The sequence below is a fragment of the Trachymyrmex cornetzi genome, unplaced genomic scaffold (genome assembly GCF_001594075.2).
Source record: "Trachymyrmex cornetzi isolate Tcor2-1 unplaced genomic scaffold, Tcor1.1 scaffold509, whole genome shotgun sequence".
NCBI lineage: Eukaryota > Metazoa > Arthropoda > Insecta > Hymenoptera > Formicidae > Trachymyrmex > Trachymyrmex cornetzi.
The window spans coordinates 350,968-367,007 of record NW_017299817.1 but is presented as its reverse complement, the minus strand read 5'-3'; the positions used below and the strand labels follow the sequence as shown (position 1 = coordinate 367,007).

Below are 16,040 nucleotides of genomic sequence, written 5' to 3'. Positions count from 1 at the left end.
CACGACACAATGCGACGCGCGCTATTTCGAATTTACAAATGCATGGTACAAGATACCTATTAACATTCTCATCCTTTGTATACCGATAACAGTTGTAACATTTCGTTTACTTGTAATTTATTTTTTTTAGTCATGTATGATGCAAGAACACGGAAATGTAGCTAATGCTGACTAATGTTTGACAGATATGAGACGTTGATATGAGATGCTAATTGTCAACGTTGAAATATCTTCGTATCAGATATTAAATAGTATAATAATTATTGATGAAATAAAACTGATAATAGAGAGAGAGAGAGAGAGTTAATTAAGTTTTAAGTAATAAATAATTGTAATCTTTTTCGCATAGCATGCTATTTTGAATCTGTATGGGGAAGAGAGAAACAAAGAAGCGATGGAGATAAAAGTTTTACTTCTAACATAAGAATGCAATGATTAAACAACCGATAGGTACCACCGATAGGTAAAAACCTAAATTTTAACTGTTTATAATCATTACTATTAAACATCGCAGTTATATAAGAGTATTTGATATAATATCTGATAATAAATTTAATGCAAATTTCTAGAAATATAAATGTAAAAAAGAAATAGAACGTTATTTGAAAAACTTTCTCTTCTTTTGTGACATATTCTCGATTACGTCCATAAACAAATTGCTATGAAAATGACCAAAAGAGCCCCCTTTAACTTTTACCCCCCCCCCCCCCCTCTCTCCCTTTCTCTCTCATTTTCACTCATTCAGTCACTCACTACCTACCTTTCTTTCATTTTTCCATCCTTGTTTTTTGTTTAATTTCTCATGTTATTTCTAAATTGTTACCAAATCATTGTGTTGCAGCACAACACAATATAATCTTATCGAGGATGAATGACAGTAATGATGACCTAAAATTACCTGTTAGTAAATATATGAGTTTCTGGATGGGGAGACGATAAGACCACTCTGCTGACGTCCGCGGACGTTTCCGTTTCCTCAGTTTCCAGGTTATACATTTCGGGTTGGGACAGGGTCTCGGTCTCAGCAGGGGTGCGCATTCTCGCCTAAATGTCCGATTGATGACAGATCTGAAATAAAGTACTCCAATTTCGTTATCCTTAATCATTACCTTTAAATTTGCATGAATCATCACATTTTACAATAATAATGTAAATAATGTAAGAAAATAGGCAAAAGGTAATATTAGATAAAGTAAACGTAATATTAAATGAATAAAATTAAACGTTCTCATTTTCGTTAAATAATTAACCGTTATTTATAATAAATGTGAAGGCAATCACACTGAGAAAGAAACACCAAATTTTAATAAATATATATTTGAATAGTATCAACTAAAATTTACTTACAGTAAATAAATATTTACTCAATAAGAAAATGATAGTTAAATTAATGGTTTTCGTATCAAATAAAAAATATCTTTACATTTAGTAAATACAAATTTAATCGGTACTATTCAAGTAAATAATTTATTAAAATTTAATACATTTCTTTCAGTGTAACTTGATCAATGTGAAATTGAATTTATAAAAAGATGATCATATTTCTATCAAAGATTATTCACGACCTAGAGAAACAAATAATTACATTCCACTACAGACTGACACAGTGAAATAGTCATTATCAGATACGGTTAAATACAAGATCAGCCATTTTTAATTTTTAATTTAATTTTATTTATATAAAGATTTTAATTTTTATGTATCGTTATGTATGAAACTGATTAAAGATTTAATTTTATTCCGATAATACCAATTATTTAATATACTTGATATATTAAGAAATATCTGCGCGTGATTGCCTGTTACCACGTTGGAATGGACAAAAATGAAAAGAGAGGAATAAGAAATCATCTTTGGCGTAATATCTACTGTGGAGAGGTAGCCGGATTCAATGGAATGCCGATCTAGTAAGAGGTGTGGTATTTGCCCGTCCACATGGCGCATACCAAACCTTAGCATTCATTTTATTTCATTTTATATAAGAATTTTTAAGCCCTGGGTCTATCCATGTTATGGAGATAATTTACACGACTATTAAGCTACTTTCGAAATAATGGAAAATTTTGTGAGAATAAGTCGAAGAAAATATGTGAATACAAGTAAAAAAGTCAAAAAGTATACAAAGTTATTGTCAAATAAACAATAAAAGACCCCGCACTAATTATATAGAAAATTAGTCCCTGAGTTAATTTTCTATATAATACACGTAATATGTTTTTATAACATGATGAGAACAAAAACTATCAGACACAAAGCTCAATAATAGTTTTTGAATAGTGATATGCTCTGTGAATACAAAGTGTTTCACATCTTTAATACATATATCAAAAACTATCTATTATTAAGCCTTATATCTTTGATATCTTTTGTTTATTACACTATGTTATAAGCTATACATATGAAAACTAATTCATTTCACTGAGAAATTTTTCATGATTACTACAGGATTCTCTTTATGAAATATTGTAGTTTTCTTCTAATGAAATTCGAATAAAAGATTCGAACGTACCGTTTAACATTTTACATTTAAACATTCCAAAGTATAAAAACGTTCAAGGATCAAATTAGAAATTAATGATCGAAGATCAACTTCCAATGTTCGAAGATTTAATAACTCGTTTAATTTAGGGAACTTTTTACGATGTTTTACATTAATTATTTAGTTTTATATTAATTATTAATTTAAATTAATTAATTACAAGATGGCATTTATTCGTTTTTCGAATTGATTAAAAGATCGATCTAAAAAGATCTTTGAAGTTCTTGCAGATTTAAAATATAAGTCGATAAACAGGAAGGTGAATTATATACGTAATATTCCACACATCCCTTGTACAAAAGACGAAAAAAGAAACCAAGAACTCCTCCAGAATGAGTCACGCCGTAGGTGCGCCCGCAATTAATCCCGTACACCTGGATCGAAGTTTTACCAAGATCCAAGTTACTCAAACCTGACAACCCCTGAAAACATTGTTGATTCTAGCATGCACATGCGAATATTCATTGTCAATATCATCCTCAGTAACTAAAAAATTCGTTTATTCCTTCTAAATTACTTGGTTGTTAGTATTGTTACATTATCCGTTTAATAATTTCGTTTTGTATTAAGCTTTTTAAATATACTTAAATTTATTTTAACAACAGCGTTAATAGTAAATGTTGTGCACACGTGAGTTGTGTTGCGTACGTATAATAAATATAATTTATTTCAGAGAGAGAGAGAGAGAGAGAGAGAGAGAGAGAGAGAGAGAGAGAGATGTTAGTAACCCTTCAGAATGTGTAATATAATATTATAACATGTATTATTTGGATAGTGTGTACAATAACAGTAACTATATAAAAATAAAAATTTGTGGACATACATAATTCAATTTGCTCACATGACATTTATCTATTAATTAAGATGCAAACAAATATTAAATAAAAATTTCATGAAATATTTAGGATAAAGGGGAATTTTTAAAGCTGCATGAAAAGTACTATTACTGTTGAGTGTTCCGGAAAAATAAACAATCCAGTTATACTTTGAAGATTTGCCAAATTGTTTGAAAAAAAATGGATTTTAATATCAGGGGTGTACGCCCTCCGTTCTAATTCTATGCACCCTGTGCATACGTAAATTGCGACCTCGATCAGATATAACTCACATACAGCCATCTGACAGAAATAGCGAATAATGGCATCACATATGTTAGTTTACATACTCCACATGACTTGTCTACAATATACTTATATCGTATAATACTCTTTAACAAAAGCAGAAAAAATCGGAAATATCTCAGTTTATTTTTCCTGTCTATATAAATTATATATTTTAATAATAATTACAAAATAGTATCATGTTAATTTTTATCGCTCAGGTAACAAAGATGATAAGCTGTTTAAAAAATCAGATTGTTTACTGAAATTTTATAAAAAAATTTCCTGAAAATTCTCAGATTTTCCAGATATTTCTGTTCAAAATTCTAAGTTATATTTTATATGTATATATATATATATATACTGAATATAATTATAAACATATTTTATATATATATATTGAATATAATATGTTTATAGTTATATTCAGTATATATATTGTTTATTCGCATTGTTTGCATTTCAATTTATTGCATTTCAAAGTTGGATTAATAAATTCTCTAATCTTAGAATTTTAATTTTAATTTTTGTATATATATATATATACATATATACACACATATATACATACAGAGGTGATTTATATAAAGTGATCGATTTAATTAATAGTGAAATTTGAAGATATATGAAAAAATAGTTTGTTTCAATGTGTTCAGTACAAAGGAGGATATCATATAATATAGTGGAATTTTACGAATTGAGGCGTTAAGAAGATTTCAAATCAACTTCATTTTTTAAATAGAAAAATATATGAATTCTTCTATACATTGTACGCAGAATAATTATAGAGGAATTATATTATGTAAAAAATTCTTATTATTCCATTTAAAAAAATGAAATTGACCTTAAAATGTTCCCAACGCTTCCATCCATAAATTAATTGTATTCACTATGATGCCCCCTTTGTTTATATATCTTCAAATTTCACTAACAATTACATCGGTCACTTTGTATGAATCACCTTGTATATATGTATACTGAAAATTAATAAAAGACAGAGATTCTACAAGACTGTATTCATCATTTTCTACGATTGAAATCGCGAAGCCTACAATATGGTATAAGAAAGGCTCACTGCAACATACCCTTACAGAAATCTAACACAGATCAATACAAAAAGACAGTGTTAATTACTTATTTTGAAGTATTAAAAACACTGAAATTTAGTACTTTTAGTACTTCAAATAAATAATTAATTACTGTCTTTCAGTAATCAATTGGCCAGTATTAAATTGACCAATATTAGATTTCTGTAAAGATATACATATGCAGTATCAATGAGTTACAGTTACTCAGTATTATCTTCTACTGTCTAGAACTATGGAATTTCAATATTGAGGTGCTAACTTAACATACTCTCTACTGTCATCCTGTTCTTTTTTAATAAAATTACTCGCGAGACACACAAAAATGTACACGTGAATATACACGGATATGTATATCATATTTATTGCTAATTGTCAATATTTTGTATTATGACAAAAAAATGATCGAAGAAACAGTTTTCAGAAACAGAAAGAATTTAAATTAAAAAATTATAATTCTAAATTTTCCTGAATCTCAATAGACTTCCATAAAAATTTCTGATTTTCAAGGCCAAAAGGAAATCTGAAAATTTCAGGTTGATTCTCCAGTTTTTCCAGGTATAGTAAATTTTCTAAAAATAGACAAAGATATTGAACTTCAATGAAAGATATCGTATACGTCCCAATTCAACTTTGAGATTCTCTCTCTCTCTCTCTCTCTCTCTCTCTCTCTCTCTCGTCTGTTCTATTTTGAGAATTACTGACTACCTGCTCCAAGAGATTAGGAGGATTTGAAGGAAAATAAAATAGAATGGTTTTCTAACAGGTGTGTTTAGCAAGATACATATCTGCTTCTCGGAAGCTGACAATAGACAGAAATCCAAACAATTAAAAAAAGTTTGGTCTTTATTTAATTTCAAATATTATTTTAACAAATCTACAATTTAAAGACTAAAAGAAAGACTTATTTAACGTGAAAAATTGAAAATTAACGACAAATAAGTCTCGGATATTTTGGTTCAAAAAAGATTCTACTAAAAAATGATCGATGAATTTGTAAAATAAATACTCTTCGCTTTAACGACACTGTATAAAATAAAAAATGTAACAAAATTCTTTATAGATATCTTCAAATATATTTCCTGCATTTTACCGTACTGTCTACCGTACAAACATTACTTTTTATAGATAATACGATTGGGAGGTACTGTCGTATAGGGGGAAGCGCAAGTTCGCGCGTGTGAAGTATTGCGTGTGTGAATTGACCTGTGTGAAAGGCAAGCCTGCTCTCAAGGGTCGTCACGGCACGAGAACGGTCCTCAGGGAAAAAAAATGACAAGGGTGGAGAAAATGAAAATCCATTCCTAACGTCGTTAAATAAGTGTAACGGTGTCGACCGAGAACGCCATTCTTATGCGTCATTCGCGACGTGAACGAACTGCTTGTATCACTAGCTCGTAACCACGGTTCTTGATCGATCAAGCAAGTTCGTATTTAACTCTTTTACCTACATTAATTACATTCCATTTTCTTTTATGCGTAGAACCTGATCTTAATCAGAAGTTTCGCATAACTTTGTTGAATGACTCTTAAACGTTGTTATATAGTGCGAAATCAATTTTAAAAAGCGTTTTCAGGAAATATTTTTAAAAGAATATCTAAAAAAAAACTCAAATATATTTTATATAAAAATGATGTTGGCATATTTTATATAAAAATACTTTGTATTTCTTCTCTTCTAGATTTCTTATTATATCTTTTCTAAATACTATACTTTTTTTAGCTCTAATTAATAAAGTATAAATTTAAAATAAATTATAATTAAATGTAAATTTACAAAATTAAATACAGCTATTTAATCATATTTTTGCAAAGATCTTTTTTTTTAAAGACATAAACAACAAACGTAATTTAATAATTAATATCATAAAGATAGTTTGAAACATTTTTAAGAAGTTAGAAACAAACTTTTTAGAGTTACTCCAATGCATGATATAAAAAAATATTATACTTCTTTGACTTCTTAAATTTCCATAATCTCAAATATTTATTTATTTTCTAGTGTCCTAATTGACAATATAAAATAAGCAAGGAAGTTGATCAAACGAAAAATTCTAAATATAGCTAATTATGTAAAGTCATGCTGTAAAATACCTTAAATTCATGTGCTTATAAATAGAAAGAAAATGGGAGTAAATTCTAAAAATATACACTCGAGCGTATTTAACGATCCTATCTGTTTGTCTCACGTATATTATCGATCGTGGCAAGTCGCCATGTATGAATGAAGCCGCCCCTTACAGACTCGTATATAAACACATGAATCGCGAGGCCGGATCTTTAAAGGACAATTACGCACGCTTCTGCCGCCGCGCATCCTCTGGCGTTGAAATCACCACCCGATAATGACCGGTGATTGCAACGCTGTCCACGATGTAACGTAGATAATCATCAATTAATGAACCGATTTACTTGTAATCTTGAATACTAAATCGTTATTAGTTACATTCATTACCGAAACATTTCTCGCAGCACCTTTTTTTACTACTATTTATTAAATAATTACAGCCTATACAACACAGATCATTCTAGAAATATTGCAGCAATCTTGCAACATTCGAGCAATATTGCGGCAATCTTGCAACATTCCAGCAATATTGTAGTAATGTTGCAAAATTGTAGTTATCGCAAGCGAGGCTATACGGAAAAACGGTATAAAAAGTTATCCGATAAATATCATATATCCAGTAACTATTAATAGTATTTAGATTCACTACATAAGTGTGCATCAAATTCTTTCATTATTTTTGAAATAAAATTTAAGGTTTATCCTACAATGTGCTCTTTGTTTCCTGTTTCTTGCTTTTTGCCTCTTGATTCTTCTCCCTTTGCAACCGTTTTACCGACAATTGTATTTCTTGCTACGTATTTCTTGTTTCTTTCGAAGTTCGTTAATTTTTATCTCGGGTGACGTAAAACAAAAAACCGGATAAGAAGCAAAAAGACAAGATGTAATGGCTGTTCTACAATATGCTGTTTGTTTCCTGTTTCTTTCTGTTTGTTTCTTGCCTTCTTGATCAAAAAAACAAGAGACAAACAAAGACAAACAGCAAAAAACAGAAAATAAAAAGCACATTGTAAAATAGCTATTAGAATCTACGCAAAAAAACAATGGTTTTTGTTGTCATTGACAATGTTAACGCATCAAGTCTTTAAAATTTTAGTTGAATGGTTTCTTCTCAGAAAGATAGAATTCTGATTTAATATGGCAAATAATGTCTCAATCATTCTATTAAATTAGTATTTGTAATGTTGTTATGCTATAAGAAAATGCTTTCTCTAAATTATGCTTTGATACACGCAATTGCGTAATTCAATTAAAATGCTGTTTGTACACATTTAAAAATCACTTTATCTCCAGATCGTTATTTTAATTGTTAGATTTTGCCAAATAAACCAGTCTATAAAGATATTTTTTCTATTTATCAAAGCTCACCAATATTACATTAGAATTAGAGATAATTGAGTTTAATTTTATTGTTGAGTTTAATGTTATCAGTGCATTTTAGAATTCATACTGGTATTAAACGCAACGACACAATACTCTTTAATGTTTCCTTTAGTGCAAGATTAATTTTCTATAGCCAAATAAAATTGAGTTTTATTCTTCAATTTATCTTACGTTAAAACTTCGTTAAATGTCCTCATATTCCTGTTTATAATGATATAATCCTAGGAAGATTAGAAATTTCTACCAGGACAGGATATTCCGGTATGCATAATAAAATCTGTTCTTGCTATCATTTACACACACACACACACACACACACACAAATTAAACTGTTATTATAATTCCATCGGAATAACCGCGAGATGTATTAATAGCGCATAATCTTTCAAGAGTATTTGATATTCGTTGCAGCGTCATTTAAATAAATCGCTGGAACGGAATTATCCCGGCAATGGTGAAAGGGTTGATCGACGTATTAAACATGTATAAAGAAACGAAGTATAGATGAGATCAGAGAAATAATTACGTAGAGCTACAAAAATGTAGATTTAACTGTCAACCAAACTGTAACATTTTATGATGTAATAAAATCTCTTCAACCCGTGTCACATCACGCACTGAAAACTGAGATCGCGAATTAGAGATTAGAATTCAACCAGACAGATAATTTTAATTTTAATCTGTTTCGTTCTAATTGGCTGAATTCTAATCTTCGAAAGAAAAAAGATCGCCTGACTCGAGAGAGATACGAATCAAAATAGAGTTCAAATCCTTTTAAATATGTCGTAGCTTCTTTGCGAAATCAAACTTTTCGAAAAAGAGCTAATTTCGCAAAAAAGTCGCGACAGATATCAAAATTACGAAAAAAATATACTAAATCTTAATATATATTTCTTTGAATTCTTTTTTGTAAGTAAACATTTACTCACAGTAAATAAATATTTACTCAATAAAAACCATAATGAGTTAAATTAAATTAATGATTTTTGTATCAAATAAATACATATATAGTAAATATTTACTCAAAATTATTCAAACAAATATTAATTAAAATTTAGTATTTTTTTCACTGCAGGAATACAAAAGCGATAGATATTTCTCTTAGTTTTAATCTATATTGTCCCAGGCAGGGATGGTAAAAAAAAATTAAAAAAAAAACAGTATGGTATTCTTTTTAAATATATTTTTTTCTTTCGCGGAAACCTAATTTATTCGGTCTAATCTTTATCCCTTTTCGTCGAGGATGACGCGTCCTTTTGCATCGCGACGATAAATCCGTTTTAATTGCAGTCCGTGCACCTCCAGCGAATCGGTTGCACGCACTACTGCGCATCAAAGGTCATCGTATACAAATTGACGCGAAAGAATACATTTAGCATAAAACAGTTTGCCAATAGAACGCTCGGAAACAAGTCGTCATATTATTTGGCAGAATATTGGCAATCGAGGCGCTTCCGCGTTACGCTTATGCACTCTGACCTTTAACTCCCACATGAAATAAATGTCATTCTTTATTTGAGAAAACTCTCATGTTTACAACAGAGATTTCGTATAAATTAAGATAAACTTTTCTAAATTTTTGGAACACATAATCTGAAAATCGCCAGAAACGCGACGCGCGAAAAAACCGTGAGGCTAATAAAGATGTGATAAAATTCATAAAATTTGTTAATATCAACACGCGCGGTCCAGTTCGAGATTTCTTACGCATCTCCATTCTCCTCCTTGTCATCCCGGAAGAGTAAACATTACGTCTCGGATGTGGCAACGCGAAAAGTACTTAGATATCAAAGAAGCAATGATAATCTAGTCCCTTGAATAATAACATTTTGTTATTTTTAATTTCTATTTGTGTCTAAATGTATAAATCAATCCATTTCTGTAGAGTTTCAAAGTAAACATCGTCCATATTAACGTATGCACTTAGTAAATAACAAACTCCGAGTCAAATTGAATACATTTTCTTGTGTGAAAATATTTAACGGTTTAATCCCATTGTCTTGTCGGATTAACGACGTAAGCATCGGTGGAGACCTATACATATACGATTAAAAATAAAACTGAAATTGGATATAATTTCACATAAGGTGTAACTTTAACAGTGCAAGCAGAAAACGTTCGGTCCTTCACGGCGATCGCCTTGATCGCAGCCGCGAGGTGAGCTTTCACTTTTCTCGATTTGCACAAGCGCGAGCGACCGAGCGAGTCCGTCCTCGCCGTCATTGGCCGTCATTCGCCATACGGACGATGCGAAAGCTCCCTTGCGGCACCTCGCAGTCCTGACGGGTGACGGGAAACGGGAGATGGGGGATGAGCGCGCGCTCGTTCCTCCTACGCGACAGAGGAAACGGGAAGAGAGACGCGCGCGCGTTTTATCGATCAGAGAGCGACGCGGCTTGCTACCCTCTCGGCCTCGGCGCTTACCTGAATGACGCTCACCGTCGTCGCGACAACGGGAACGCTTGCTGCTGCTATTCGCGACGGAACCGTCACGGCTATCGTCGTCGCCATTCACGCTTCTGGCTGTCGCACCCTCTGTCTCTCCTTTTTCTTTTCTTTTTTTTCTCCCGAGCGTCGTTACGGCGCTACAACCACCGTTGTAGCGGCTCACCGCGAGCACGATACGAGATTCGGTTCTTCCTCGCCGTGCGGGAGATCTTCGTCGTTGTCGTCGTCACAGATACGCAATACATATTACACAGGTCTCTCGAGAGAGAGTCCGAGCACGCTCGCTCGCTCGCTCGCACGCGCGCAGTAGCGCGCGCGTGTGTTATCGCGCCGCTCCGCTCCGATTTACTCCACTCACGCAGTCTACAACCCCGCGACGACGACACCCCGACGCGCGACGCGTTCGACGGACACTGGACAAAATGGCGCGCGTCATTGTCCCGCAACTCCGACGCTAGAGCGCGCCCGCCCGGTCGACGTCGGACGGTCGGGGACGACGGGACGGAGGGTACGGGCGTCTGCTCGGTCTGCTTACTGCTAAACTGCTAAACGGGAGGAGAGGTCGGCGCGGGGCGAGGCGAGGAGAGAGGCCGAGAGCAGCCGCTCCAAGCCGCTCGCTGACGACGCTGACGACGTCACACTGCGACGCGCGAACTGGCGTGAAGGTGCAGGAGAAGTAGAGAACCACAGAGAACGAGAGAACGGCGACGGCGGCAGTGGCGGAGAATGAACAGGTTCCCGTCGGTCGAAACCACGCCTCCTCGGTATTCAAGTCGCGTCGATACGGATACCGGCTACGAGAATTATTCTCTCGCGTGGCAACCTAGCCCGGAAGCGAGAGAGGTTTTTCAAATATTTCGCATCGAAAATAATACCGTTTTTCTCACCTTTCTATAGTGATCCGGGTAAACCGGTATCCCATGTATATCCAGGCATCTCTACGCATTCAACTTACACCCAAAGAAAAGTTTCTTCGATTTAAAGAAATGTTTTATTTTCTGTACGATTAAAGAAAACATTTCTTTGATTTGAACGTCATTTTTTTTATTTGAACATATTTTTTTTTTAATTAAAGAATTTATTTAATTTCAAAAAATGTTTTCTTTAACCGTATAGCAAAGAAACATTTCTTTGAATCGAAGAAACCTTTCTCTGAGTGTATGGTCGAGAACTTGCAAGAAAACGAATCCAAAGTTAAATTGTATAATCACTATGTGAAAAATGTGAATGAAATGTGAAAACGATTTAGTCTCGTTCTTGAAACGTTATTTTCTGAAATACACTGAAATATAATCATAAAAACATATTGAAATACAATAATAAATTTATAGAAACAAAATGTACCTTGCGCGAATCTTAATGGCTGTTCTATAATATGCTTTTTGTTTTCTATTTCTTGTTGTTTGTCTCTTACCTTCTTGATAAAAAAGGCAAGAGACAAACAGCAAGAAACAGGAAACGAAAAGCATATTGTAGAACAGCCATAAGAATTAAAGATCAAGTCAACATAAAAAAGCAACGATTACCTCAAAGTTTTTATGTGAACATATCTGCGTACAAAAAAAGATATATTAACAATAACGGCAGTGTCTAATTGAAAATAATCTTAATTCAAAATAACAATATTGATAGAACAAATAATTCTAAATTCTTTGGAATGGAATCTTACTTTGAAAAATGAAAATTGATCCGTCTTAAAAAAGAAAAGTGAAATTTCACTATTCAGAGCGAGATTCATTCTAAAAGTTTTAGAAATAACACTTTATTAAAACAAGAGCACATGATATATATTTCATTATTATTATTGAATTAATAAGATTATTTTCAATTAAACTGTTGATAATTATGTTATTGCTCCATCATGCTTTTGCGTGAATAAATATTTTTAATTATATTCGACTAATTTTGGATTATATATTAACGACCGAGAATTAAAAAATTCATTTTATCCGAAATAATTAAGAAAAATTTCATCTTTATTCTATAATTTTTGCTGCAATAATATACAAAAAATATAGTATTATAATTGTGTGAGAGAATTTTGCCAAATTACGAATGTAATTCATACGTTCGCAGGGCAAAAACATGTGAATATTTTTCGGGATGAGATTGAATCCTAGCTCATTTGTCGCCGAGATTCCGTTGCATCATTCCTTGGATCGTTTCCGAGTTGGTGCGGAGGAGGGTAACGGGGTGACAAGTAAGAATTCCTAGAAACGTTTTTCTCGTTTCCAGGAAATGGGGTGGTTGGGCTTCTCATTCTGCGTGTATCATCGAAAGGCGCACGCACGTTGCGCAGAAAACATCTAATAGATACATCTTTGGGTGTGTGTGTGTGTGTGTGTGTGTGTGTGTGTACACATATACATGCATATGTATAAGATAAATATTTATTGTAACACAATAGGGACGCAATTACACCTTCTGAAACACTTTAGATATCAAAGGAACAATGGTAATACAATCGCTTCAGTTAAATAACGTTTTGTTTTAACTTCCATATATTATACGTTAAAACATAAATCAATCCATTTCTGTGATTTATAGTTTCAAAGTAAACATCGTCCGCATTAATGTGTATATTTAGTAAATAATAAATTAAATTTGAATCAAATTCAATACATTTTCTTGAGTTCAATTGTTTGACTCTATTGTTTTAGTTAAATTAGTGATATATTAGGTAGGAGCAGTAGCGACCTAAAGAAATGGTTAAAAATAATTCAAATAAGGCATAATTTGATATTATAAGTTTAACAATGACGAACAAATGTGATAAAGAAACGGGATACATATTATGAGGAGACACACATGTCATGCGGTATGTCGCATATCTGCAGGCAGAACTTCTTCTCATCTCGCTTTTCTCCAGTAATCAGTCTTTTATTCGTCTATCGACGCCCGTTCTCCCACCTATAATACTTCTTTCTCTATACTACTTCCTCCTCGAAAGTTTCTTTCGTCATTGTGTCTGTAGCCGCAACCTGGTCGATTCCCAAATGACGTCACAACCACTCGCCGTCCCTCTTCATCTCGTAGTAACCATGACCGTGACATTCAAGGTCTCGCGTAAGCACCTACGCGCTACTTCGAAAAAGTATAGGAGAGATGAAAGAGAAAGAATCTAAAAAGGAAATAAATTTATATCTATAAGAAAAAGATCGAGGGCAAATTTAAAAAATCTGAGGTTTTGGAATAATGAAAATTTCCGCATATTTTTAAGCAGATATGAATAAATATAATCAGTTATTATTAGTCAATATTAAAATTTGTACATAAACCTCTCTACTGATATGTTTAAATACTCTCTCTCTTAATATATTTTTATTCAAATAATCTTTATTTTAGTAAATATATACACAACAAACTTTTTATTTTACGATACTGTATCACATTTTTAAATAATTGTATTTAAGAATTTTAAAATTTATTTAGTTTAGTCTATAAAATTACAATAAGTTTTTTTATAACAATGTTTTATAAACATGAAATTAATTTTGGATTTATTTTTTTCTATTTCTTAAGTACATGGGTACATTATCAGTTACAAATAAAAATATCTTTTTCGAATATTAAATTATAAGACTAGTATTCATAGTTGTTTTTAATATTTAAGACTGTCTTAAGTACAACTTCAGATGTCGTAAACTAATCAGAGAGCTGCATTAGCATTAAAACATTACTTAAGACGGTCTTGAAATAAGAATAGATTATGAATATCAGCCTAAGAAAATTCAGTTTCCATTGTGGCTTTTTAAATTTTTATATTCCTGCACTACGTTTTCCATTTTTGCAAAAGCTTGCAAGAAATCATCTTCCTCCAAACCATATTGTTTATATTGATGCAAGAAAGCTGCACATTTGTAAGAATCCCATGCTTTGTCTAGATATATGTCCAATGGGCGATGTATTTCAGAATTATTGCTTACCAACGCCAGAAACTTATCTCGGTTCAGAAATCTACGGTCTTGATGCAAATGAGTAAAAGAATTTAAAGTAATCCACTCTGGGTATAGATGTTTTTTTTGCAAATCTTCCAATGCAATAACATCATTTTCCACAGATCTGCCACGCGTTACAAGAACATTAGACACACAAGGACTATACATGTGAGACATTACGGTTTTGCTTAGCGTAGGATTTGGTATCTTTAGTTGAGCATTAGTTAATTCCACTTGTGACTTTGATACTCGAAGAGTCTGCTTCAAATGACGTATATATACTTCCCATTTGTGTGTAGGTTCATACTGCAGAGATGTTGCAGAAGTATATGGAGTACTCTTGACCGTTACAAATCTAAAATTGGGATGAGTAGCTATTTTGGATATTAAAAAATTTGTGTTACATCTTGCATTGTTGATAGGTTGAAAAACAGCAAGTAGATTCTCAGAAATTATGCTATTCATGTCATGCAATGTGGTATTAGAATTCTTCAATAGATTGGTACACATGGAATACATCTGTTCATTCTCGATTAACACAGAAAAATCTACTTTATTTGAGAACTTGGCTAGAGTCAGTATAGTATTATAATTTTGAGTGCAAACTTCTCCGAAGGTGAACGGTAATACAATCGTTGCAATGATAGGTTCAGTTTCGTACTCCTCTCGTAGAAGCTCAACCATGTGGCTTCCTATACCAGATCCTGTACCGCCAGCTGAACTAAGAAGCAGAAGAAATCCCTGCGATCGATCTAATTTCTCAATCTGTTGTCGTGTAACATTCAGTATAGTATTTGACAAGCGTCGACTATTAATTGTATAGCCATAAGCCCAGTTATTGGCGGAACCACCACCAGACTGACAAACGACATTACTCGTTCGATAGAGCCACGAGACGTTTACGTTCTTGCATACCTTGTTCACGACCTTCTCTTCAGTATCGATGAGAATTGCCTTTGCAAAGTGTCGACCGCACTCTGCGATACCGTCGAACCATTTCTCGACAGTATTTTCCGTATACTCGTAATTCGCACCGTAAGAAATGCCAGTGCTCGAACTTCCTATATCGGAGGACACTTTCGAGAATAGATCACATCCTAGTTGATTTCCGCATTGTCCAAACTGCAAAGTGAGCATTTCCGCGTGTCCATTCACCTATGATGTAAACAACTTGGTGTTATCAACACAAGTTCTTCCGCATTTTATTAAATGTATTCCTGACACTGCTTTGGCCCAGTTTCAAATGGTTTATGATAAGAACAGATAAGGAATAATTAAAATATTAGAATACGTACACGAAAGAAATATCGAACTAATGTTTGCAAAGGAGCAATCTTCAAATTTACGCGTCATTGACGCCATCGCTTCCCGCCAAAATAAACATAAAGGCCCGTCTACAATACACGGAGTAAGAAGTAAGAGTAAGAAATTGACCAATCACAGTTGATTATTCTTCTCACATTCGATTGTGATTGGTCA

The 16,040-nt window shown here is 32.8% G+C and overlaps 1 protein-coding gene across 4 annotated transcripts in view; it reads right to left on the bottom strand.

The window, feature by feature from the left end:
- Nucleotides 1-13,483: 13,483 nt before the first annotated feature.
- LOC108765664 (tubulin delta chain) overlaps nt 13,484-16,040 on the bottom strand; it is a 6,019-nt gene continuing 3,462 nt past the window's right edge. The window contains exons 1-3 of one of the 4 annotated variants that reach the window (XM_018514483.1): nt 15,857-15,929; nt 14,550-15,716; nt 13,484-13,744 (exon numbers count right to left, since the gene is read on the bottom strand). In XM_018514483.1, coding sequence (XP_018369985.1) covers nt 13,649-13,744; nt 14,550-15,698 — 1,245 coding nt within the window. In that variant the 5' untranslated portion in view covers nt 15,699-15,716; nt 15,857-15,929 and the 3' untranslated portion in view covers nt 13,484-13,648. Of the gene's footprint in view, nt 13,745-14,259; nt 15,717-15,856; nt 15,930-16,040 lie in introns of those variants that run through there. The other 3 variants (XM_018514484.1, XM_018514481.1, XM_018514482.1) reach the window with 3 other exon arrangements.